This window comes from Ictalurus furcatus, chromosome 4 (genome assembly GCF_023375685.1).
Source record: "Ictalurus furcatus strain D&B chromosome 4, Billie_1.0, whole genome shotgun sequence".
NCBI lineage: Eukaryota > Metazoa > Chordata > Actinopteri > Siluriformes > Ictaluridae > Ictalurus > Ictalurus furcatus.
In genome coordinates this window covers 15,030,070-15,054,083 of record NC_071258.1, presented here as the reverse complement: position 1 = coordinate 15,054,083, position 24,014 = coordinate 15,030,070, and the positions used below count along the sequence as shown (strand labels likewise).

Below are 24,014 nucleotides of genomic sequence, written 5' to 3'. Positions count from 1 at the left end.
TTGTACAATGCAGTTAACATGTTCATGATCACACATTCGCTTACATTTAAATAGGGATCTAGAAAGTGTGCAAAATCTTCAGTATGCCAGAATTAAAATGCTAAATTATTTTTATTTATTTATTTATCACAACATAATTCCCATTGTTCCATTTGTGTTACTCCAGAGTTTTGATGACTTTATTATTATTCTAAATTGTGGGGGGTGGGGGAATAAATAAAGAATGAGTGTGTAAACTTTTGACTGGTACAGAAGTGAGTGTATGTAAGAGTGTGCAATGAAGAAACAAACCGATGATTAAAAATATGCACATCAGAAGCCCCAGACATCATTTTTACATTTTTTTTTATAGTTAGCTATAGTTAACTATAGTTAACTTTTTTTTAGTTAGCTAGTTAGGCTCTCAGCCTCGAAGATGTGTGGAACACTTTTGTCCCAAAATGTTCTTCTACAAGTAGCATTTATTCTATAGTTATTTAATTACATCACCTCCTGCATCGGAGGGGGTGAAGAGAACCACCAAACATAATTTCCACAACAGGAGGGGGCTAAAAGCTTTTAAGCCTGAGCATTGCTTTTTGAGTTCATGGCACCTGGGGTTGTAACACACTGGAGCAGGTTGTGCAGATGCAATGAGAACGATCTGATACAGAGCCTTTGAGCTTGGCCATCTGGAAAAGGGCATGCCATTTAACACTGGGAACACCTGGCATTTTTTTTATTTTAATTAGCTCTTGTAAGGTAATTCATATGACTTCTGAATAATATGCAGTGAAATGGTAGAGCCACTTTAGTACCCACATTTAGCTTTTAAGGCAGATGCTGAATTTTTTTTCCCCCCATTCAGACAGCTGGCATTTTACTAATCCTTCACTGGGTTTTATCAAATGCTGCCTCTCTGGTTGCGGTGTTCAGGGAGCTGCTGTGTGTTTGTGTGTGTTAGAGATGTGTATGAAAATTTCATACGTGAACAAAACTATCATGGTTATCAGTATTTTCATGGTATTGTTAAAATGTGCTGAAAATGTACTGATACACACTGAAATCATTTAAACAGGTTTTATCTTTGACTATAAAATGATGGATGGTTGTAACTAGGCTTGCTGAGATAGTCGGTGGTCCCGGTGTTACACGGTTTTCGGCTGCACGCCAATCACATCACTTTCCCACCGCCTCATCGCCCCCACTGTTGTTTTGCTTTTTAATAGTAAAAAAAAAATCATTTAGTGCCGTTAGAGAACACGGCGGATGTCAGTGACCTCGCTCGGGAGAATTTCCAACCTTCCAAGAGGTTTTGTGACTCTAAGTCATTCTCTTCAACACTATTGATCTTTAAAGTATGGTATATTTTGTGTATGAGCCCCTTCGGTAGTGAAATACATGGCAATGTTTACATATGATTTGCTAGTGTATTTTATATAAAATAATAAATAAACTGTGTTAATGTAGCCAAGGCCAAATTATGAGAACAGAAATGATTGATTATCTTAACTGGGTCTTCAGGCTATGCAGTCACTTAGTTCGCCTCACTTCCGGATGTTGCAGTGCATGCGTGGTCAACACAAAATGCACAAATCACTCTCTGAGACAACTCGTTGTTCCAGAGTTGCATTAAATATTCGTTCAAAATTAACACATTGTTCATGAACGACACATCACTACACACACACACACACACACACACTTTTAGCTCGCCTTCACTCTTCCCGTGTCAGTCGGCTCGCCTTCACTCCTCCCGTGTCAGTCGGCTCGCCTTCATTCTCATCACGTGATAAATGAAATTTGATTCCTGCTGATCTGTGCTGTGACTCTGACTCAATCGGCTCATGCTGAACTGAGCAGACATGTTTAATTTTTAATTGTAGCTTCTGTTTTCATGCTCAAAAAACAAAGTTGCATGCTGCGTTTGCGTCAGACTCATGTTGGTTGTGTGTGGACAGCATTTACCGCAAGTTTTACAAATTACGATAATCGCGCACAGTTTTAACGATAATTAAATGTGACACGATTATACTAAGCGTCAGGGAATTTTATCATGGTTTATTGTGAAACCGATAACCATTTCATACCGTGTGTGTGTGTGTGTGTGTGTGTGTGTGTGAGAGAGAGAATGTGTGAATAAGGGCATATCAAAGATCACTGCTTCTCTAATTCAATATTAATTGCTGGAGTGCATTCTCAGGGCCTCTCCAGTGTAATGTGATTAGGCTTCAAAGCAAACTAATAACGATCTGAAAGACAGAGATTAAAGGAGCTCTAAGCGGGGAAAAAAACCTGCTGTAGATGATTGGACACTCACAGTATACTTTCAGTTTGAATTATAGTAGCTGGGTTTGAATTTTCATACAACACCGAATGTGCATTTAACCCTTGTGTCAATTTAAAAAACTGTCAAAAATATTATATATTAATATTTTTTTCCACTTTCACTGATTACCAAACATTCATATTCATTTTCAGAGTTTTAACCCTTTAAACGCCGGTTTCTTTACATAATGCAAAAATCTTCAAAGCTCAGTAATCTTCTTTGACTACAATATCATTTATTTCTTTCAAACTGTTCACACAATTTTCAGTACACACATACAAACCACAACTCTGATACACAAACACAATTATAGCTGCATCATTTATTCAGCTGGTCTGTAGTGCTCTATAATACAGCAGAATCAGAAAAAAGGAAAAGCATGTATTTTCCCCATCGGCGAAACCTGAGAAGATAGTACACATTTCAGAAAATTTTATTTTTTTCACTGTTTTGAAACAGTCAACAAAATAAAAACCTATTAACACAGAATGCATGATATTATGCTTAAACATCACAGGGATTAAATATTGCAGTTTGAGTGGGTTTCAGTGGGGATATTTTTGTCATTAAGGTCCTGAGTGTAACTATTTTGTGTACCTAGTTTAAAATAGATTTATGAAGGCTGTTAGATTCCCATGTATCTCAGGAATCTCAGATTATGCCTTTTAGATCTTCCGTCATGCCTTTCAGCCTGTTCTACAATTACTTCTATTAACTTTTAGTTCTGTGTTTAGAAAGTGTGGTTCTCCTCAGAGCGTTTCAGATCGATCTGGGGAGCCTAAATGAACACACACTAACACATGCATGCTCAAATAGACATCCGAGTTTATTCATGCGAACCAAGAGTATTTATACACATTGATAACAGCAGTGCGTGAACAGTTTCTACTGGTGCAGGGGCCAGACAGATCGACAAAACACACAGCACCCAGGGTCATACTACAAAATAAGTCTACTATAATAAAGATGGCAGGTGATCAGCTTATTCAAAGAGGTAATTAAATGTATACATTCATCATAGGTATTTGATAGCAGTTCATAATATGAAAGTACATGATATAAGAGAATTTCCTTTCAAAGGCAAATGAGGGTGAAATATTAAAATTCTAATAAAAATCCACACCTTTTGCAAACTTTATGCTGTTTGCATTAACACACACAAAATTATTTAAAAAGACAAAAATGTCCATAAGAGCACAAGGGTTAAAGATGAAATCAAAACTAATTACCTCCCGCTTTTTTTTTTTTTTTTTTTTTGTACCTGATGGAAAGACGGGAGCAAAGTGTGTTGAGCTTCATATCATGTTATGTTTAAAATGTATGTTGAAGTGCTTCACAGCATGGACCGGTATGTGTGTGTTTTTGTATGCTGTTGCCGACCTATATAGGAATATCTGACAGTATTGACCTTGTGGGGATAACTGTCCATTTCCTCCTAAGGAAAACTGTTTTTTAACAACAGCTTTAATAACACTTCTTAAACAGCCAAAAGTTTTTCCTTTTGATTACTGTGGTTAAGGTGCATTAATAATTAAGCCATTAAGGTCATCACAAAGATTGTAGGATGTATTTATGGGGCGCAGTGATATTATTAGTGATATAACTGTGCCTCTTCCTCTCTCTCTCTCTCTGTGTTTGTGTGTGTGTGTGTGTGTGTGTGTAGCTATCTGGAGGATGCGGTGATGAACCTAGATCATGGTGACCCAGTCACCAGGGACCACATGAGTGCCGTGCTGTCACAAGTGCGTCAGAAGCTGTTCCAGTTCCTGCAGCAGGACCCTCACAGCTCCCTGAGCAAGCGTGGCCGCCGCCTCCTGATGATGCTGCAGGGTCTTGTTAACCACTAACACACTCCCTTTCCACCTTCCACTCGTCCAGCTGCAGTCTTATCGACTTTCACACGCTCCTCCCCTCCCCTGCCCCCCCTCCCTTGACCTTGCCTGTACAGCTCACTATGCTTTGCTCAGTAGCACAAATGATCCTCAGCGGGTTGTGTGATGGAAGTTGTAGGCCAGACAGAGACACTGTAATTTGCTTTACGACCGCACTACATTTCCCATCAAGCCCTATGATATATAGTATGTGACATTCATGAGCCATTTTTGCTGTTTGTCTTTTATTGTTTCTAATAATAAGGAAATAGTTTGGACTGCTTCGTGCTGAGACAAAGGATTTTTTTTTCTTGCAATGTGAGACTCAGCCCCTGATTTTGTGTTAAAGAACTTCATAATCAGTAAATACTTTTCAGGAGAAGCTACCACATCTGAAAGCAACCCACATTGAACTGTTGGACTCGTAACTCCTGCAACCCATGTATCGTGCATCTGATTAGTGTACAGACGGTTTCAGTAAATTCACATCCATCACATTAAAGAACTCTATATGCCAAAAAGGATTACTTAGTTTGGTTTGCATAAAAGCTCTCCGCTATTACTCAGAGTTGTTAGACCTTATTAAAGTGTAGTGCTCCTGTTAGGTCTCCAGGGGGCAGGAATTTATATGGCTTCCATCTGCATTTACATCTATTACATCTACGTCTGTTTAGTTGCCTGCCGTTTGTGTATGTTGTTTTTCTGCCCAGCCCTGTTGAGAAGCACTGTTCCCCTCGCTTCTAACTCAGATTCAGTTCTGTCCACTTATGCTTGAATGTTGTTGGGCAAACTGGCTGAAACCAGAAGCTTGGTTTAGTTCTGCTCAGTTTGAAAGAAGAGAAAAAAAATATTTATGATAAAGCTGGGGGAAAAAAGCTGCAAAAAATGCAGTGTGACTGTGCACAGGAATTTATTTGGTCATGTTCTCATTAGAGCAAGGACACATTTCAGAAAAGTGCCTTATTAGATATGGGTAATCTGCTTCCGGATCCACACCAGATGGGCCGTATAGCTTTTTCTGCGAGCTGAATGACCGCTCCTTAAACATTTATCTTTTTTTGCTATTGGGAAAGCCAGATGGGTTGCTGAAATATTTTGTTAAAAGTACAATAAAAAGATTTGGTAGTAGTTGGGATGTGTAAAAGAAATGTTCTAATTAGATTACTATTGTTGGGGCACGTTTATGACCACACAGCAGACTGTAGACCTTTCATTTTTTACTTGCATCTCTTAGCGTTTTTTTTTTTCTTTCTTTCTTTTTTAATTTTTTTTATTTATTTAAATTTGCCTTTCAGGCCCCTCATTATTATTACTCGTACTCTTTAAGTGTTTAAATCACAATAGTTAACTGCTGTTTTGTTACTAAAACACACAAGCATTGGGATAGGGATATGCTAAGCAGAGAATGCTTGCATGCTGCTGAGAAAAGCTGCGTGTATATTCAGTATAAGATGCCCATTTCCACAAGCTTGTCAAGTCCCATTAGTGTTGTTGGGTGTCAGATTTGCCAGAACCCAAAGACCTGCATTTATCTCATTTTATCCCCTTCCACTTAAATGCATTCATACGTGTAGCTCTTTCATTTCTTAAACAGGTGCTCTGTGGTTGAGTAGTTTTTGTTTCTGTGTTTTCACAAGTTTTCAGCTACAACTAAAACTAACCTTCATCTTGTACAGTTGTAGGCAGGTGATTGCAGTGTAAAAGAAATAGTTTCGATGTCCTTGAGTTGGATACTGATCAGGGTTGCGCATCCGAGTCATACAAACATGAATGTCAGAACCTTGCACATAAATGCTCTATTAAACAACTTGTTTTTCCAAGTTTGCATTTACGATCTAGCTCTTGTTTCGTTTGACAAATATGGATCATTTGTAAGGTTTTCTTTTCCCTCCCATTGTTCAGGATTTTGTTCTTTGTGCTTGATTTATGTTGTATATTTTACACCTACTTCTTTTACCCTAGATGTTTTGGAATAAAAAAAGAAAATACTTTGTTCAGTTATATGTTTAGTTTGAGTGTTCATTTTACCCACCCTGAAGTGATTAAATGTTACTTATCTTCCATCAAAATGGAATAGTAAAGAAGACAAGAAATGATTTTTTTTTTTTTTTTTTTTGCTGTCAACAATAGAACCATTTTGTTCTGATTGGTGAAAACATAGCTAGTTGTGAACCTCAAACAAACCATTTTCTGTACTGCTTATCCTACACAGTGTCGGGGGGAGCCTGGAACATATACTAGGGAACTCTGGGCACAAGATAAGGGACACTGTGGTAGAAATCTAGACAAACACCAGTAGACTCGTCCTCTCAGGTGAAAAAGGTTTATTACAGAAGGATGAATACAGGATAGAAGAAAGGGTAGAAGATGAGAGTGCTCTAAAGCACTCGTCTCTTACATGGCATTATATAAGTTTACGATGAGGAGCGCTGGACATCTGCGAGTCTCGAAAAGGGAGTTCTAGGAGGTTTGAGCCAGTTTGGTGGTCTCAAGGTCTTGGCAGATGTGCAGACCTTCCTGAAGGCAATAGCATGTTTGTGTTAATGTAAGAGGAAAGAGTGTTCTGTACTAATCTCCATGGCATGACCGCAAGCAGCATTATTCACTGATGAACATAAACAGAGCTATTAAGAAATAAATAATTTGCCTCACAACACACATTCACACACTATGGACAATTTGGAGTATGCCTATCAGCCTACAGTGCATGTCTTTGGACTTGGGGAGGAAACCGGAATACCCAGAGGAAAACCCCTGAAGCATGGCGACAACATATGAACTTCGTGCACACGAGGTGGAGGCTGGAATCAAACCCCCATGTGTTGCAATTAATCTATGAACTGGGGCAACTGCAGAAAGTGAGTTTATCTCCTAACCCTGATCTTATGACACAGACTTAAAAAAAAAAAAAAAAAAAATGGAAATGAAGATCAGGTTTAGTCAATCATTTATTATGGCAACTTTTGGTTGTCAGGTTAACCTGCTTGGTCAACATGTTTAACATCTTTAACTGAATTATGTTTTAAGCCTCAGACATTGGCTCAACTTGCACTTGACAGTTGTCATTACATGCATTTTATGATAATGTTTGTTTTACAGGATTATATTTGAATGTTTCCAGTCAGAGAAGACTTAATATTCCAGTCACTTAATATTTGAGTATTTTCAAATGTAAAGGAATGACATTGGAAATGGGAAATCGTTCTACATCGTTCATGTGTATGTAATAACAGTATTGCCTTCCAGTTCAAAGCCTAATTTTACAGTATAGTGCAGTTCAGTAAGCCACACTGTTTACTTAATTAACAGGGCTAGGTGATGTGAGCTCACCTTTGTCTTTCCTACTGTAGGCAAATTGCAAGCTTTCTCTATGCATTCGTCTCAAAGGTTTATAATGTCTGCATGTTGCACAACAAATTTCCAAAGTCTACTTTAGCATAGTTGAATGTAAAATAAACCAGTTCCTTCAACTCTTCCTTCAATATAATTTCCTTCTTTTTGTACACAAAGTGAGCACTGTTTACCTTCCCTCTTGACCCTCCACTGAGCCTGATCCTGACGTACTGCAAGACTACACTCAAGGTTGAGATGATTCTAGATATCTTCAGTGCCTATGTGGGAGTCAGGGTCACCCTAAAGAGGAGGTGATATTACTGTGATGTGTGTATTCCTACAGTACACTGGCCCAGTGTCGTTTATATCATATCATATGAACCAGAGGAAGAATACTCGCAACTTCCTGACCAAAGACATGGCAGATTTCGCACAGATGCAATCTACCATAATTTAAGTAACTAAACCTAGATACAAATACAGTAAAAGCCCTTCATTTCCATAATATTTAAAGATTTCTTTATTTCCTGCAACACAACTAGTGAAGACTTGATTCATTTTCTTGTTTGTTATTTAACTGGCTGAAGCCATTCACTTAACTGGTGCTCAAGTAATTCAAATCCTCATATGATTGGTTCAAGGTGATTTTTCCTTAGTGTTTATGTTCATTGTGAAAATACATTTTTATGGTCTGCGTACTCAGTTGATCAACCTTGATCATGGAAATTCTAATCCTATGTCCTGCAACTAATGTGTCTGAATGTCATTTCAGGTTCACTTAACTCAGAGTTCAGGTTAACATTTCTGATTTGATATAGTCACTGTCTGGAATACTCTCAGATCTCTGAAGATGGTAAGCTAATACCTAACAATCAAAACCATATTTCCACGATACAGACTTTGATTCGCACTTTATTTCCTTCCTTTATTCTATGTGCTTGCAAGTAGCTTACTCACAGCTGCTCTTCTGACAAGCATTATATTGCCATTAGAAGTGATAGTGGGTGTTTATTAGCCCCAGTTTCTGACTCGCTGCTTACATCATGGACTGCTCAATTCTTTCAAGTCATAGTGTTTGATCCAAAAACTGATTAAGAAATTGCTAACAACCATGGACAGTTGGTCTTTCAAGATGCTTGCTTGCAGTACATTGAACATAGTGTTGTCTGTTCAGATATGGAATAACTCTTGAGTTCTGTGCTAGGCTTGATAGTCATAGATCTTTCTGTGCTGACTAAAAATAAATATTCATTTAATATTCACCTTAAAAGGTAATTGCCTTGAATAGAAGTAGTAATATCTGTGTGATACGCCAGCAAATTGCTTCATCTGTATGAAGGATCAATATGGGGACTGTATCAATGAATACCTGCCATAAACTGTATGGTTAAGGTTATTCAACTATGTTTTCACCCTCAAAACAAGGGACATTATCAGCATCACCTGTAATGGAAATGTTTGTATTAATGTAGGCCATGCAAAAACAGAACCTTTTCTGTCCCTAACACACCTGATCCTGCTCATGAACCTATGATAAGGCAGGGGTTCTAAACCTTTTCGAAGTCGTCTCCCCCCCCCCCCAAACATTCCACTCATCCACCTCATTACAGATTACTTTTTAGAAACAAAATCCAACTATTCAAATATCCATCCATCTTCTATACCGCTTATCCTTCAGGGTCACAGGGGACTGGGAACCTATCCCAGGGAACATCAGATACAAGGCAGGGTACATCCTGGACAGGGTGCCAATCACATACACATTCACAAACATTCATACACTACGGACACTTTGGACACGCGAATCAGCCTACCATGCATATCTTTGCACTGGGGAGGAAACCCCCACAGCACGGAGAGAACATGCAAACTCTTCGCACACACACACAGGGCAGTGGCGGAGATCGAACCCCCAACCCTGGCGATGTGAAGCGAACATGCTAACCACTAAGCCTCCATATGCCCCACTATTCTTCTCCTTTTTCCTCCACCAGTCCAAAGACATGCATGGTAGGCTGATTGACATGTCCATAGTGTATCGTATGAATTCGTGTGTGAATGTGAGTGATTGTGCCCTGCGATGGATTGGCACCTTGTCCATGGTGTACCCCACCTTGTGCCCGGTGCTCCCTGGGATAGGCTCCCCGTGACCCTGTAGGATAAGCGGTATAGAAGATGGATGGATGAGAATTTCTCCATAGCTACATATTCCTGCTAGCCCTCTTGCCGGAACTCCACTGAAAACTTATATAAAAAAATTAAAAATATACAGGTTATAAAAATTATAACCTGTAAGGATTTATTTAATAAAAGTGTATGTTTGAAAATAGCCCTCCAGAGCACTGAACATGGTAATAGGAACTACTGTGTTCTCCTCGACCAAAAAACCATTTGGAAGCGCACTCTCACAGCCAACGTCAAACTGATGCTGCTTTTATGTGTAATGACGCACCTGTGACGTCTGGAGTCGCCCTTGTAAACACCAATACTACCTCACTAAATAGTATTCCAGATCAGTAGGCATCCGTACTGGCGTAGGAGTTCGGCATAGGCTCATACTATTTAGTGCGCTAGTAGCTATGCGGTATTTGGACGTCCCCACTGTTCCCGCCCACTTTACTACAGAAGCACGCGCGGATTCGAATCGCAGAGCGGAATCTCGCGCGCGCTGCAGGTGGACACCGTCTCCAAAGCGCGTGAAAAGTCTCCGCTGCGTGGAACACCGAGTCAGGACCGCAGCCAGGGTTATTTTTCTTTTCTTTTCTTCTGCACCTTTCAGGATCCTTTCAGAATGGCATCTCTGGGTAGCATCTGCTTCCTCTTGCCTGTTGCGTTCCACCTCTGTAAGTCTTTTTCTGGCGCTGCCCGTGGCGTTTTGTAACGGCGATGCGGCTCATTATGCTGATAGCAAGCTCGAGTTAAATGATTCATGGATTTAGTCCTGATTTAGGACAGCACTGTTGTTTTGTTGTGTGTGTGTGTGTGTGTGTGTGTGTTAGTGTTTTTAAGGATACAATTTTAATGGAAAATCATGACAAACTTCTCATTTTGTTAAGCTCAGACACCACTCTGTTATCCTGGACGAGGGGCAAAACATGGGATATGAGTAGATAGAGAACAACATTTAAAAACGACAACAATATTTCTGCCCCTTTCTCAACATGTAAACTCATTTAAGGAAAGTGTATCTCATCTAGTCGGCTTGTCTGTGACCCCAAATTCACACCGGACTCCGTCTCGCGACCGACACGCGCGCGCTCCCGGCACCACAGCGCTTATTATTATTATTATTATTATTATTATTATGCAAATTTATCAGTAACACAATGGGGTGATTTGGCGCAGCTGTAATTACAACACATCAGTTAACAAACCGCGCATGCGTCCTTTTCCCTGGTTCCTCATTCATATCACTACTGTACACACTTTTCTCTGTTGAGCGACGTCTTTGTAGATGGTGATTTTAAATAAAGTTGACAGCGTATATAGAAAGCGTGATTGTGTCATTCACGCGCGAGCTCGAGCTTCACGCGCCTCAGCTGCTCTGGATCGGAGCGCGTGTTAAAATGGAAGTGACGCGCGTCACAAACAAACAAACAAAACAAAAACAACAACACTACTCTCGTGTCCGGTGCGAGTATGTACTGTAGGCTCTGTCTTAACTCGGTTCAGGTGTTCTGCAGAGGTTAGTAAAATCCCCGGATGTTGCCGAAGTGCTGCGCTGCGTTTACCGCGTCGCCAAGGTTTGTGTTGATGTAACTCTGTTCCTCAGAGTATTATGTGGAAAGGCGGGGAAAAGAAAAACCCCAGAGAAAGATAAATAATGAACGTAGCGCATCTGTGCTGCTGTCCTCTGGGACTTCCAGCTGTGCTCAGTAACCTCAGGCTTCATTCAGGACTCTGGGCTTTTACATGCGAATGTGTGGAGAGAATGAGGAGCTGATGAGTAAGCAGGAAATTCTTGAGAACTTCTGTGTGGGGCATGGAATAAAGCAACAATACTACAAGTTCTCTCAAACATGATGTATTTAGGATAAAAGAACGCAACTGAAATCATGTGAAATATGTTTACCACATTGCTCATATATATTGCTTCTTTTTTTCTTCTTCTTTTCTAAATAGCAACTGCTCATCTAAAGGTCATCCTGAGATATAACTTGAGGCCACTGATTATTGAGCTGATAGAGGAGTTTAAAATGTATTTTTTAATTGATTAATTGTTTTTAGCGACTATGCTGCTGCTTTTTGCTCTGATAGCAGTTCTAGTTTTGGAAAACAGTTGTGAGTTTTGTGCTTTTCTTCTTCTTCTTCTTCTTCTTTTATTTCCCATTTTCTGATCCGTTCTGTGGATAGCAATTCATGCACCAGCTGTCCCGCCAGCTCTCCCAATCTGTTAGCTGTCTCATTTTAGTTGCGGTGATTTAAAAAAAAAAAAAGTGTTCCTTCACAACACGAAACATAAATCTAGCCACTTGATTCAGTTGGTGCATCGTAACTTCAGAACATGAACCCTGAGGTGTTTACATCTTATAAATGTAGGAGTGGATCTGTAGAAACATTGTGTGTGGTTTAGAAATGCGTATGGGCATTTTAAAGCTTCAAACATGGACTGGATTTTATGACGGATGAAAGATGTTGAAGCATTTTTGAAAATAAGTATTGCTGGCTGACCCCACGTGCAAATTACAAATACAAATATCTTCAGCTAACTCCTTTGCCTTTAACAGGAATTGTTCTGCTGAAGAATTAGCCTGTAGCTGACATGCTGTCATCATTGTTACGGTAGATAACTCCATGGAGAGTGACGTTTACCCAAATACCCAATATTTACCCAGTTTACAACATCCATCCATCCGTCCATTTTCTGTACCGCTTATCCTACACAGGGCCGGGGGGAGCCTGGAGCCTGTCCCAGGGAACTGGGGGCATAAGGCGGCGGATAGCCTGAATGGGGTGCCAAACCATCACAGGGCACAATCGCACACACATTCACACACACTACGGACAATTTAGAAATGCCAGTCAGCCTACAATGAATGTCTTTGTACTGGGGAAGGAAACCGGGGTACCTGAAGGAAACCCCTATCGCATGAGGAGAACATCCAAAATCTGTGCACACAGGGCAGAGACGGGATTCGAACCCCCAACCCCGGAGGTGCGCGCCAAACATGCTAACCACTAAGCCACTTGCTGCAGTTTAGTTGTTACATTACATAATGCTTAGGTCATCATTGTAGCGTTTTAAACCAGCTGAAAATGGAAACCAGAGCAGCAATCAAGCTCGCATTACCAAATACCTCTACAACTGTACGAAATACACTCCTACTTCCCTTGCAGTGTGTTTTACTAATGAGCCGACTTATTATAAATATTAATACTATTAATCATAAATTATACATATATGTAAAACCAAAATAATTGCAAAAAGATTATGCATTGTCATTCTTGCACTCTTTTCCCACCATGGTAGTCCAGTTGTTTATGTTGCCAGGGAAACTCCACTGCCAATCATTGTGCTGTCTGATACACACACAGAAAAATGGGAATTTTTGTAGCATTAAAACAAGAACTGAATCACAGCTAAGGATATAAATTTCATAATCTAACGTTGTCAGTAACAGGAATCTAAACATTTTTTAATATTTGAAACCATGTTTACAAAAGTTTTAAAGCAAGGTGACCGATCCCCAATCTGCACCACTCCTACACAGATACAAAAAGCTCTGCACACAGGCTTCATGACCTTACTCTGATCTGTTCACGTGTGACAATGGAGTCAAAAAGCATTTAATAGAAAAGATGCAAGCTAAAAAGTGGTGATGGTTACAGAAATTCTGGTTGCTCAAGAAAATCTTTATTTGCATTCTTTGCAAAAAAAAAAAAAAGATGAATTCAGGAGGATTAGAATAACGGTTAGAAAGCAGTGGTGTCACATAAAATAAAAGTCTATCTAAAATCATGCCATGCATTCCCACGGGACATTTACTTCATTTATTAGATCCCATATAAGTAAGGTGTTTAGCAGCAAGGAAAAAGAAAAAAACACAAGCAGCCCAACCATGAGATTGTATTTGGATTGGCCATTTATCTTCAGTCTTTTACTACAGATTTTGAACTGAAAAGAGTTTATTTCATTCTTAAGATCATCCTTCTTGCTTTAGAGCTCACAGAATGGTGCTAAAGGGAGGAAAAAACTGTATAGCAGGATAATTAATTCTCCTGTTTTGTATGTCCATTACATCAGATCGTTTTTATCATGAACAGAACAGACTGATAATCCCGACTGCAGAAGGAAAACGTGTAAATGGTAAACAATGATTCTCCCTCTTTAAAGCACCCTTATTATGGTTTTTCAGATATTATCTTTCATGTAGTGTGATATATAGCTGTTTGTTAATGTAAAAAGTCTGCAAAGTTTAAAAAATCTAAGCGCACGACAAACGGAGTTATTGACTCCCAAAAGAAGGAAGCGATTCTGAACAGCTGAAACGAGTCGTTAATAATTCCAGACTTACTTCCTGTATTAACCTACGTAGGTTTGTAACAAAAAATCCCGTCTCTGGTCTTCATTGGGTGCTCGGGAACAACGTGTACATTGACCTGCCCTCAAACACTACAGTACAGTAGTTGTGTCCTGAAAGAATTAAGTTCATGTCTAGAAGATGTTGCTTTCTGTGCTACAAAAGCACTTTGCAGGGACTCCCAAAGGATGAGGATGTAAAGCGTCAGTGGTTAGACTTCATTTTTAAAACGAAACCACAGCAGTTCAACTCCGACTGTGTTCCCGTCATTTCACTGACGACAGCTCCTCAAATCTAGCTGAAGTCAACGCAGGATTTCTGAAATGATTATTCATTAAAGATGGGGCCGTACCCACTTTATTTGGACCATCTTGCACCTCTGGATCACAGTCTGTAAGTATGATTCATTATTTATGTATATGTTTTCTATCGAGTGTTCCAAATGTGTAGTTTTGTGTTGTATACGTGTACAGACAGTGCACAGCTGTTAGCCTCTACTAAACGGCTAACTCAAGTTACTGTCAAGCTACATATAAACTTACACTGCGAAACGTCCTGTTCTCGTCATGCTTGCGATGGTGGTTCGGGTTGATCTTCCGATGCGTCACTATCGGACCCGGGTTCAAATTGATAAGGTAAAACTGACATTATTACTGAGCTGAAATTCAGATATAGCAATAGGTGTTTCCTTTCTGACATATGCTGTAAGTGGTAGACCAATCACAACAGACTGGGAAATTTGACCATTCAGAGCAGAGTAGCTCTCTGAAAGGAGGAGTTTAGAGTGAACGGATCCTTGAGCCAGTCATTTGTGACACTGAGAAAAAAGGTAATGCTGCAATGTAAATTATGAGAAAATTTGTGTTTTTTGACCTTGGATGCATGTAAACCTATTATATGAGACCTCGAAAAAGGCACGTTTACATAGTATAATAGGTGCACTTTAACTATATACACTATAAGTGGATTAATATCATGGTTTCTCGTCTCAAGATACCATGAGTGCGCTTCTGAATGTAATAGATTCAAGTCCTATAGGTCACGCATCGCTGCCAGTTTATTGCTTTCTCTGCTACACCTGAGCCAACACGAAGGATTTGATAATTATCCCATGAATTAGTCAGGAAGGAAGAGAATAAACTGTGCTGTAGCCCTCCAGAAATGAAATGCAGGTGCTCGAAGTTATCTACATGGCTTACAATTAATTTGTTATAACATTATCATTGCATATAACAGATCCTCAGGTTGACAAAAACAGCTTCAGGGATGTTTCCAGCCACATGTATGAAGCAAACTGCTGAAGAAGTCATATGCTGTAATCAGAGATGTGAGAGGTAATAGACAAATGTAACATGTACATCTGTGTCATCAGGAGTCTCCTTTGTAAGTTGTTCCCTGTAACTGCACACCAGATTTGTCGGAGTAATTTCCCTCTCACAGCTTTTAGTGGCTTGCTTTGTGATGAGATCCTATAAAACATGATGCAGTCTGCACTTTCCACAGGATGAATGTCCATGACCATTTTAACAAAGAGTCACATGAACCTGTGTCCTCTAAGCACTAATGAATTTTGAGGCAGTTCTGTGGCTCTACTGTTTGTGTGTTTTATGTAAGAGCGAAAGCTTCACAGAGCTGAATAGCACTTTTTTACTGTGCAGAGAACAATAGCATTTTGTAAGTTGACGTCCAAGGTCACTTCAGCATTTCTCAGGTGGCCAGTGTTGTATAGGCTGCAGATTTAAAGTAAGTCTTCCAGCATGTAGTATCTATGAATAATAAATGTATTATCATTATTATCATTATTATTATTATTAATATGCACTGTTTCAAAGAGGATTGAATGTTTGCTTGTCCAAATATGTTTAAAACAACAACAACAATTTCCATGGGGTGTACTTATTTTTTTCACATGACTGTGCTTACAGAACTCTTGCAAATAAGAGCCAGGCTAAAATGTCTGGGCAGCTGATGATGCATAAGGCTGAACTAAAAGGAAATATTTTCCAGCCCATTAATATACAGCTGTGCCTTTTAGTTTTAAAACCTTGGAAGGAAATTTTACATCAGCTGTCATGAAGCTGTTATGAATTGATAATGAATTGATATACCAAACCCCACCCGCCTTAGTAAAATATGTCAGAGCATACAGTATTCTAGTCCTTTACGATGTATTTATGTGCTCTGTGCTGAGGTTTGAACAAAATGCACATGAATGAAAAGAAACCACAGGAATAGTTTTATGAGTACACTAAAAGAAAGATCTAGACATAAGTGTACATTACTGTTCAGTGCAGAGTACTTCAGTGAGTAGTTCAATGCTTCATTACATCAGTAAAGTACACACTGACAATATTTGCTATATAAACAAAAAGTATTGTTTTTATTATTATTGTTGTTGTTGTTGTTGTTTGTGACATAAAACAGACGGAAAGCACGTTTTTGGTGTCATTTCTAATTCAGGTGTATTGCAGAGGAGGACATAAGAAAAAATGAATCTGGCTGTCACTTCATGTTGACCACACTGACTGCTCACTTGACTGTTCATACCTTCACACACACAGATGAGAAGAGACATCTCCATTGTAACTTTCAGATCCTGGGACGCATGCTTACTACACACTGATCTATTATTTTAAGTCAGAGTCACTCGTTATTTATCTCAACGTCTAGACCAACTATAGTCTAGACTCTACAGGAATGTTCTCACACTGACTCACTTGATAAATCTCAGGGCAAGTAAACGTACTGAAAAAACAGGGCATAGAAACCGGTGGGCCTTTATTTTAAGCACATGAGAGGATAGAAACTAGAAAACTAGTTTGGAGGAAAGAGGGGGAAAAAACACCGCAGGGTGACGTTCGATGCAGTGAAGAATGCAGTGCAGTATAGATGATGATTAAAGTACTGCGAGACTGGTAAACAAGTGTACAGAATGTAGAAGAAAATGAAGCCGCAGTTTGCAGACAGTGACAGGACCGTTTACATTTACATTTATTCTCTTGGAAGACACTTTTATGTAAATTGACATACAGTGAGGCAGCATATAATACAAGCAGCTAGCTCTTGCATTAACTGACTGCATTCACTGAGCCATGAGGAAGAAGAGTCTGGTTTTAGACTTTGTCCCACAAGTTGATGTCATCACCAGGCTCTGTTCACTCACAGACCATCTGAAGTAAATCAGTCTCTACACCTGGAAACATGTGCTAGCTCTAATAAGTTAAAGCTGGGCACTTCGGTGCTCGAGTCAATAAAAACTCATTAGAGCAGGAGCTGGCTCCAGTGCGAGTGTCCAGTCCAATGAGCTTCGCATTTATTCTCTATCACAGGACTGGATATAGAGCAGCATCGATCCTCTCCTGAAGCTCATTTATTTGGAGCAGTGAGAATTGCTGTAATGTGGCTCTAACCAGCCCGTTTGTCAGGGGACGCTTTGTTTTAAGCGTTATTCCTATGTGTGTGTATGTTTCTGTGTCAGATAGAGAGAGGATGAATGTGTAGGAATGTAAAGTTTAAAGTTTGAAATTTCACTTTTTGGATTCAGAAGTTTGAGACTCCAGTTCTAAACATACAGTCGTGTGAAAAAATAAGTACATCCCATGGAAATTGGACAAGCAAACATATGATCATCTTTGAAACAGTGAATATTAATGAATAGGGTTGGGAATTGAAAATCGATTCCAATTCTGGAATTGGATAGTTAAGGTCAGGAATCAGATAATTAAATTAAAATTTCGATTCCATTTATCGATTCCTGTGTCCGCATTTTCAGATAGACTGGATCTTTTTTTGTACGATATCTGTGAAGACCCGACCTGGCGATCTGCCTCCTTCCTTGCTAATCTGCATTATGTAAACGACAGTCCCGATGGACCGCGGGAAGTGTTTGAATGTGTGGCTACACTTTGTGATGTCAGAAGCTGAAAAAGCTAAGTGTAATATTTGTGATAAGCTAATATGTTGCAAGAGAGGTGTCACCACCAACATGACAAAGCATCTGCACTACAAGAGTGCACAGTGTTGGATGCCTTGCGTAGTCCGAGTGCCTCATCATCTGTCTCTGACATCTGCTTGCTGGAATTTTTGACCACTGTTCCGTTCAGTGAACTTTTGTCCTCGATATTAATGAGCTAGCTAAGTTCCACTGACTGTCTGCACCTGTTAACCAGCATTAACATTCACCAAATACATGAAGAAACAAGGCCCTAACCCATCCTCCTAATGTTTATTACTACAGATTGCCTTGCCCAAAACACTTGCTAAATGTAGTTAACATTAACCCACTCTCTGTATTATATCATGGTGAACAGCTATAATGCTACGTTATTGTTAACTCTCAAAAAGGGAATGGGAATGTCTAACATTACCGTGAGCTGTACGCTAATAAAGTAATGTTATCATCTCAGGGTTAGCATCACTCATCCCTACTGGTGATAGCATCCAGCTAGCTAACCCTAACTCCGAGCCTCAGATGATGCCGACCCAGAGAATTATAGAATAACCTCAGTCCATATTTCACAGCCAACATAAATACATGACACTAGTACTGTAAAGCCAACACCGAGGAAGCAGTACACGTTATTCACTTTTGAAGCCGTCGCGATAAGTAAAGTTAATTATCACTCGTTGAGTTACTGTTTTCCATTGAATGCATTTTCGAGAGCTCCCTGCCTAAATATCACAAACTCGGCCAGGTATTTTCAGCAGCATTAACACTATATAGTGATTAATGCTAACTTACTTGTGGTCATTTGGTTTCTTCGCCTCAAAAACTGCTACCTCCACCTGAGGTGAATTCAAACAGTCCGCGCTGAGCGGATTTGACCCAAGGAGCTGGGCTGAGGTGTCAGTTGGGGGAGGGGTGCAGTGATTCAACTATCAGTGAAAATAACCTAGCCAATGATGGGTTACACAAAACTACCAAAACCTGGGTAGAGACTGAGAAAATAACCCAATTAAATGACCCAAAAGGCTTAATCCAACGTTTGGGTAGAAACAAATAACCCAGCATTTTTTATACTGTAGAGCTTAACCAGAATGTCACTGCCACAGTGTTCCATATCCTGCAAGTTACAAAACCAAATGCTTTTGCGATGAATCTGCAACCTTGTATTGTCTCATCCGTGTCATCAATGTCTTGTCATCAATGTCCATCTCATTAATATCTTGTCAGTGGCACTGCTGATCAAAGTAATAAATATCTGCCGTTCAGAGCCCATAAATATTTCACCATATTTTCTCCAATTTAATCTTTGTGTTGACTCCCGGTTCAAACATAACAGCAGTTCAAAAAAGAATAAATTCATATTGAATTCTGTAGTGGTCATTTGAATGAAACATGTTATGATAATTTTAGCAGTTTTGGACCCACATAGGAGGGCCAAGTCTGCTTGTTGTCATGCCAAAGTGTAGGTTTTTCTTTTTCAGCCATCTGTCCTTAGAATGAGACAATCATACCAATATATGAATCTTTAATGAGGGTTCCAATAATTCTGGAGCTGACTAGTTGTGATTGTGTATAATAGTTTTAGGTTTAATTCCCCAGCTTTAGTTAAGTTATTTTTATTTTATTTTTTATGTAGTCTAGTGTTCAAGGTGACTACTCAAAAAGTTACTGAATTTGTAACATAAAAAAATTCCATATCTGCAATTCATTAAAAAAAAATTTCATAATATTGATTATTTTTATTATCCCCACTATTCTCCAGCCTACTCATTACAAGGGCGTTTTATAACGCGCTTTAGTAGGCTAATTGGTTTTCTGCTTTTGTCCATTTTATATGCCAGTCCCAAGTGGTTGCAGAGAAGAACACAATTATTTTGCTTTCCATATCCTGATTCAACAGCGGTATTGTGTCTCTCATGGAGAACGAAATCCTGAGAAAGCAGGCATTCAGTGGCAGAGCTATTTGAATGGTGTTTGGAAAGCCTATTGATGTGAAGGCTGTGGAACATTTCTACTCCTATGTCTGAAAAGCTCCTCATAACGCTGCATTGTTCCTCTGACTATTTTTAAACCAGGGCTACTGGATAGTTGTGGACCTGCCGTGCCCTCTCTGTGCTACACATAATCTTTATCTCTCTCTCTCGGTCTCAGCCCAGCATCAGGTTGTTCCTTTGCTGTAAATTGTGTGTAAATCTATATTAGGATCTGCTGTTTTTTATACTCAAATGGACCATATGCATTAGATTTAACAATATTTCCCAGACTTCAATCTGTTTATTTCCAAAACACTGCATTGTCTTGCATCAAGTGAGTAGCAGATAAAAGTTGTTCAGCATTTCACACAAAAATAATTGATGTTTTTTTTTTTTTTTAATTGGGAAGATTTTATTCAGGAATATAAGTGTGAATTTGAAGTGTGAAATGTGTTTGACAAGTTCGAGCACGCGATCATTTAAAATACTGACTTGCTCACAATTATAAATATTACGTTACCAGCCTACATACCTGGTCCCTCTCACAGTGAGTTGCAAATTTACCATGCATGAAGAGAAATGCTTATTACCTCAGGCAAATTTTGAAGAACAGGTAGTCCATGTCGTCCTCTTTATTGAGCCAGTGGCTCCAAAATCCTCTTCTCCACCTGTTAAAATGTGATTTCTAGGCATGACATTGCTACCAATATACAGAGGGCTTGTTTCTGTTTATGCCACCCCATTTTCTGCACGAGCTCAGATTGCACTGAACGTTTTCTTTCATCACAGGTCTATCTGTATAACTGAGGATCTTCACTGTATAACCGGGACATGGAGAACACGGTATTGCAGAGTCTGTTATGGATTTCAGCCAAGATTATATTGGGATCATCTTGAACAGTGTGCCAGTAATTATATTAAATGAGTAATTCAGGTTTTCTGAGATGTTTAATAACTGACTTTCCAAACTAGACATTCATGGCATGGTGAGCAGGTTGCATTATGACCAGTTATGTGTGCATTTTGGAAAGGCAAATACAAATGAATCACTGTCCTGTTTGCTTTCACACCTATAGGCTGTTATTGGCTGGAAAATAGAACCAAAGTTACTGAAGTAGTTCCTGTTATTCAAAGACACTCTTTTATGTAATAATTAAGTCTGCACATGCACTTTACCTCCCTCGCTCATTCAGCGTTCTGGGAGTGGAGGTGTGAATGGAAAACACATGGAGGTTAACCAAATCATTTGGAAAGTGGTGTTTGCTAGCAGAGTTAATTATCAGGTATTGTTTGGTGCAATGCTGAGCTGCTGGAGATCCCATTTCAGAGGCTTTCCTAGGGGAATTAGGTCTGCTAGCTGTCTCTCGCACGCTATGTGGCTGAGCTGACGCTAGCTTCATTACTGCATCGTCCTTAACGATGCTACGCAAGAGAGCACCATAGTTACCACAGTAAAGTTACCATAGTGCTGCTAAAGAACCATAGCAGCTGTCTTTGAACATGGAAGTGACAGTCTGTTCCGAAAGTGTCAGAGATTCTTTCTTTTGTACTCCTTCATCACATCACTGAGTCCTGAAAAAGCTTCCTGAATGCTACCTATCTCCAGAATGTTTCTTATTTATGCTTTCATTCATGGGCACTGTTTACTGTGTGCAAATAAACTAAAATATATTTATTTTTATTTGAGTTGGCTAACTTTTGTCTCTAACTAGACTCCCCTGAGCCCGCAGATAGCTTGTGACATTTAGGTACCCTTAAAACAATAAGTGATAAGGTCAAGAGCAGGAGACAAAAGCAGAATTCCCTCTGGGAACTGGATAGGATGTTATGTCTCTCATTGTACACTGAACATGAACAAATACAAAGTTTTCACACCCCCTCTTCCCCACCATCAAAGTGCCCAACACCCAATCCCAACCACTTATGCACAGAGTCTGTAGTAAGCTAAGAAGACATTTATACCTGTGACTGCAGTGAATCTCTGATTTGTGTGCCACTGGCGCACTGTTAAATATAACTCAGTGATAAGTTGACTAATGAAGCCTCTCTCCAGAGTCCCTCCTGTGGTTTAGAAAGAGCTCTTATCCCAGCGGGTAATGGGCTAATGTCTTGATGAGATCCTCTCCTCCCTTGCGTTATCTTACACTGCATGTGGTATTAACACTATCACTCTCTGACATTGTCTATTAAATCCTTCTCCACAAAGGCAGCGATTTTAATTAGAGAGGTTTAACCATATATATAGTATACAGTTGTAATCATACAGTTATCTCACAATTAATCAATTATAGCATGCCGTCAACTGTGATTGTAATTATTCTAATTAGCTGAAACTTGGGAAGAGCACTGTTCTGTTATGCTGCAGTCAACAATAAGAATAGAATAAAGCAAATTACACATTTATTCTCCTCTGTGAAGACACATAATTCCTGACATCAATTTCGAGGTTGTTTTGACATGAGCTGAAAATTTCATATCACTTGTGTGCAATTGACTTTTGCTGTTTTAATCTTAATTCCTCATCCTTGTCTTTAGAGCTGAGGGAGCCTACAGTGCCCTCCACTAATATTGGCACCCTTGGTAAATATGAGCGAAGAAGGCTGTGAAAAATTGCCTTTACTGTTTAACCTTTTGATCTTTTGTTAAAAAAATTCACAAAAATACTCTGCTCTCATGCGTATCAACAATTGCAAACACAACACAGGTTTATAAAAAAAAAAACTTTGTTAAATGTAGGTGCGCAACAATTATTGGCACCCCTATGAATTCATATGAGAAAAATATGTTTGAAGTATATTCCCATTGATATTTTACATTTTTTTAGTACATCTGGGTGGCTAAGAAAAGGAAATTGTTTAACCATGACTTACTGTTTCATAGGGGTATAAATATGAGGTAACACATAGGCCAAATTCCTCTAGTCAGTCATAATAATGGGTAAGCCCAAGGAATGTAGCTGTGATGTGCAGCAAAAGGTTGTTGAGCTTCACAAAATGGGAAGTAGCTATAGGAAAATAGTACAAGCATTGAAAATGCCCTTTTCCACTATCAGGGCAATAATTAAGAAGTTCAGTCAACTGGAAATATTATGAATCAACCTAGAGTTGGACGTGTGTCTGTATTGTCTCAACGCACTGTGAAGAGGATGGTTTGAGTGGCCAACAAATTTCCAGGGATCACAGCTGGAGAATTGCAGAAGTTAGTTGCGTCTTGGGGTCAGAAAGTCTCCAAAACTACAATCCGAAATCACAGACATCACCACAAGAAAAAAGCCTCTACTCTCATCCAAAAACAAACTCAAGCATCTTCAGTTTGCCAGACACTACTGGAACTTCAAATGGGATCGGGTTCTATGGTCAGATGAAACTAAAATAGAGCTTTTTGGTAATAAACACCAGAGGTGGTTTTGGTGCACACAGAGAGGTAGCCATATGGAAAAGTACCTCATGCCCATGGTTAAATATGGTGGTGGCTCTTTAATGTTTTGGGGCTGTTTTTCTGCCAGAGGACCCGGACATTTTGTTAGGATACATGGCTTCATGGACTCTATCAAATATCAACAAATGTTAAATGTAAACCTGACTGCCTCTGCCAGAAAGCTTAAAATGGGCCATGGTTGGATCTTCCAGCACGTCAGTGATCCAAAATATACAACAAAATCAACACAAAAATGGTTTACTGCCCACAAAATCAAGGTCCTGCCATGGTCATCACAGTCCCCTGACTTGAAACCCATAGAATACCTGTGGGGTGAACTGACGAGGAGAGTCCACCAGCACGGACCTCGAAATTTGAAGGATCTGGAGAGATTCTGTATGGAGGAATGGTCTCAGATCCCTTGCCATGTATTCTCCAACCTCATCAGGCATTATAGGAGAAGACTCAGCTGTTATCTTGGCAAAGGGAGGTAGCACAAAGTATTGACTAAAAGGGTGCCAATAATTGTTGCACATCTATTTTACCAAATATATATATTTTTGATAAACCTGTGTTTTGTTTGCAGTTGTTCGATATCCATGAGAGCAGAGTATTTTTGAATAAAGACCATTTTTCAAAGTATTC

The 24,014-nt window shown here is 39.4% G+C and overlaps 2 protein-coding genes across 3 annotated transcripts in view; both read left to right on the top strand.

The window, feature by feature from the left end:
- edc4 (enhancer of mRNA decapping 4) overlaps window positions 1-6,180 on the top strand; it is a 38,068-nt gene extending 31,888 nt beyond the window's left edge. Inside the window, exon 29 of the mRNA XM_053623157.1 lies at window positions 3,972-6,180. Within this exon, the coding sequence (XP_053479132.1) occupies window positions 3,972-4,155 (184 nt within the window). The 3' untranslated portion in view covers window positions 4,156-6,180. The remainder of the gene's footprint in view (window positions 1-3,971) is intronic.
- Window positions 6,181-9,979: 3,799 nt separating this feature from the next.
- The window catches only part of nrn1la (neuritin 1-like a), a 36,123-nt gene continuing 22,088 nt past the window's right edge, over window positions 9,980-24,014 (top strand). For both annotated transcript variants that reach the window (XR_008385739.1, XM_053623158.1), the window contains exon 1: window positions 9,980-10,355. Coding sequence is in view for 1 of the 2 variants with exons in the window: in XM_053623158.1 (XP_053479133.1) it covers window positions 10,304-10,355 (52 nt within the window). In the remaining variant the exon portion in view is untranslated. The remainder of the gene's footprint in view (window positions 10,356-24,014) is intronic.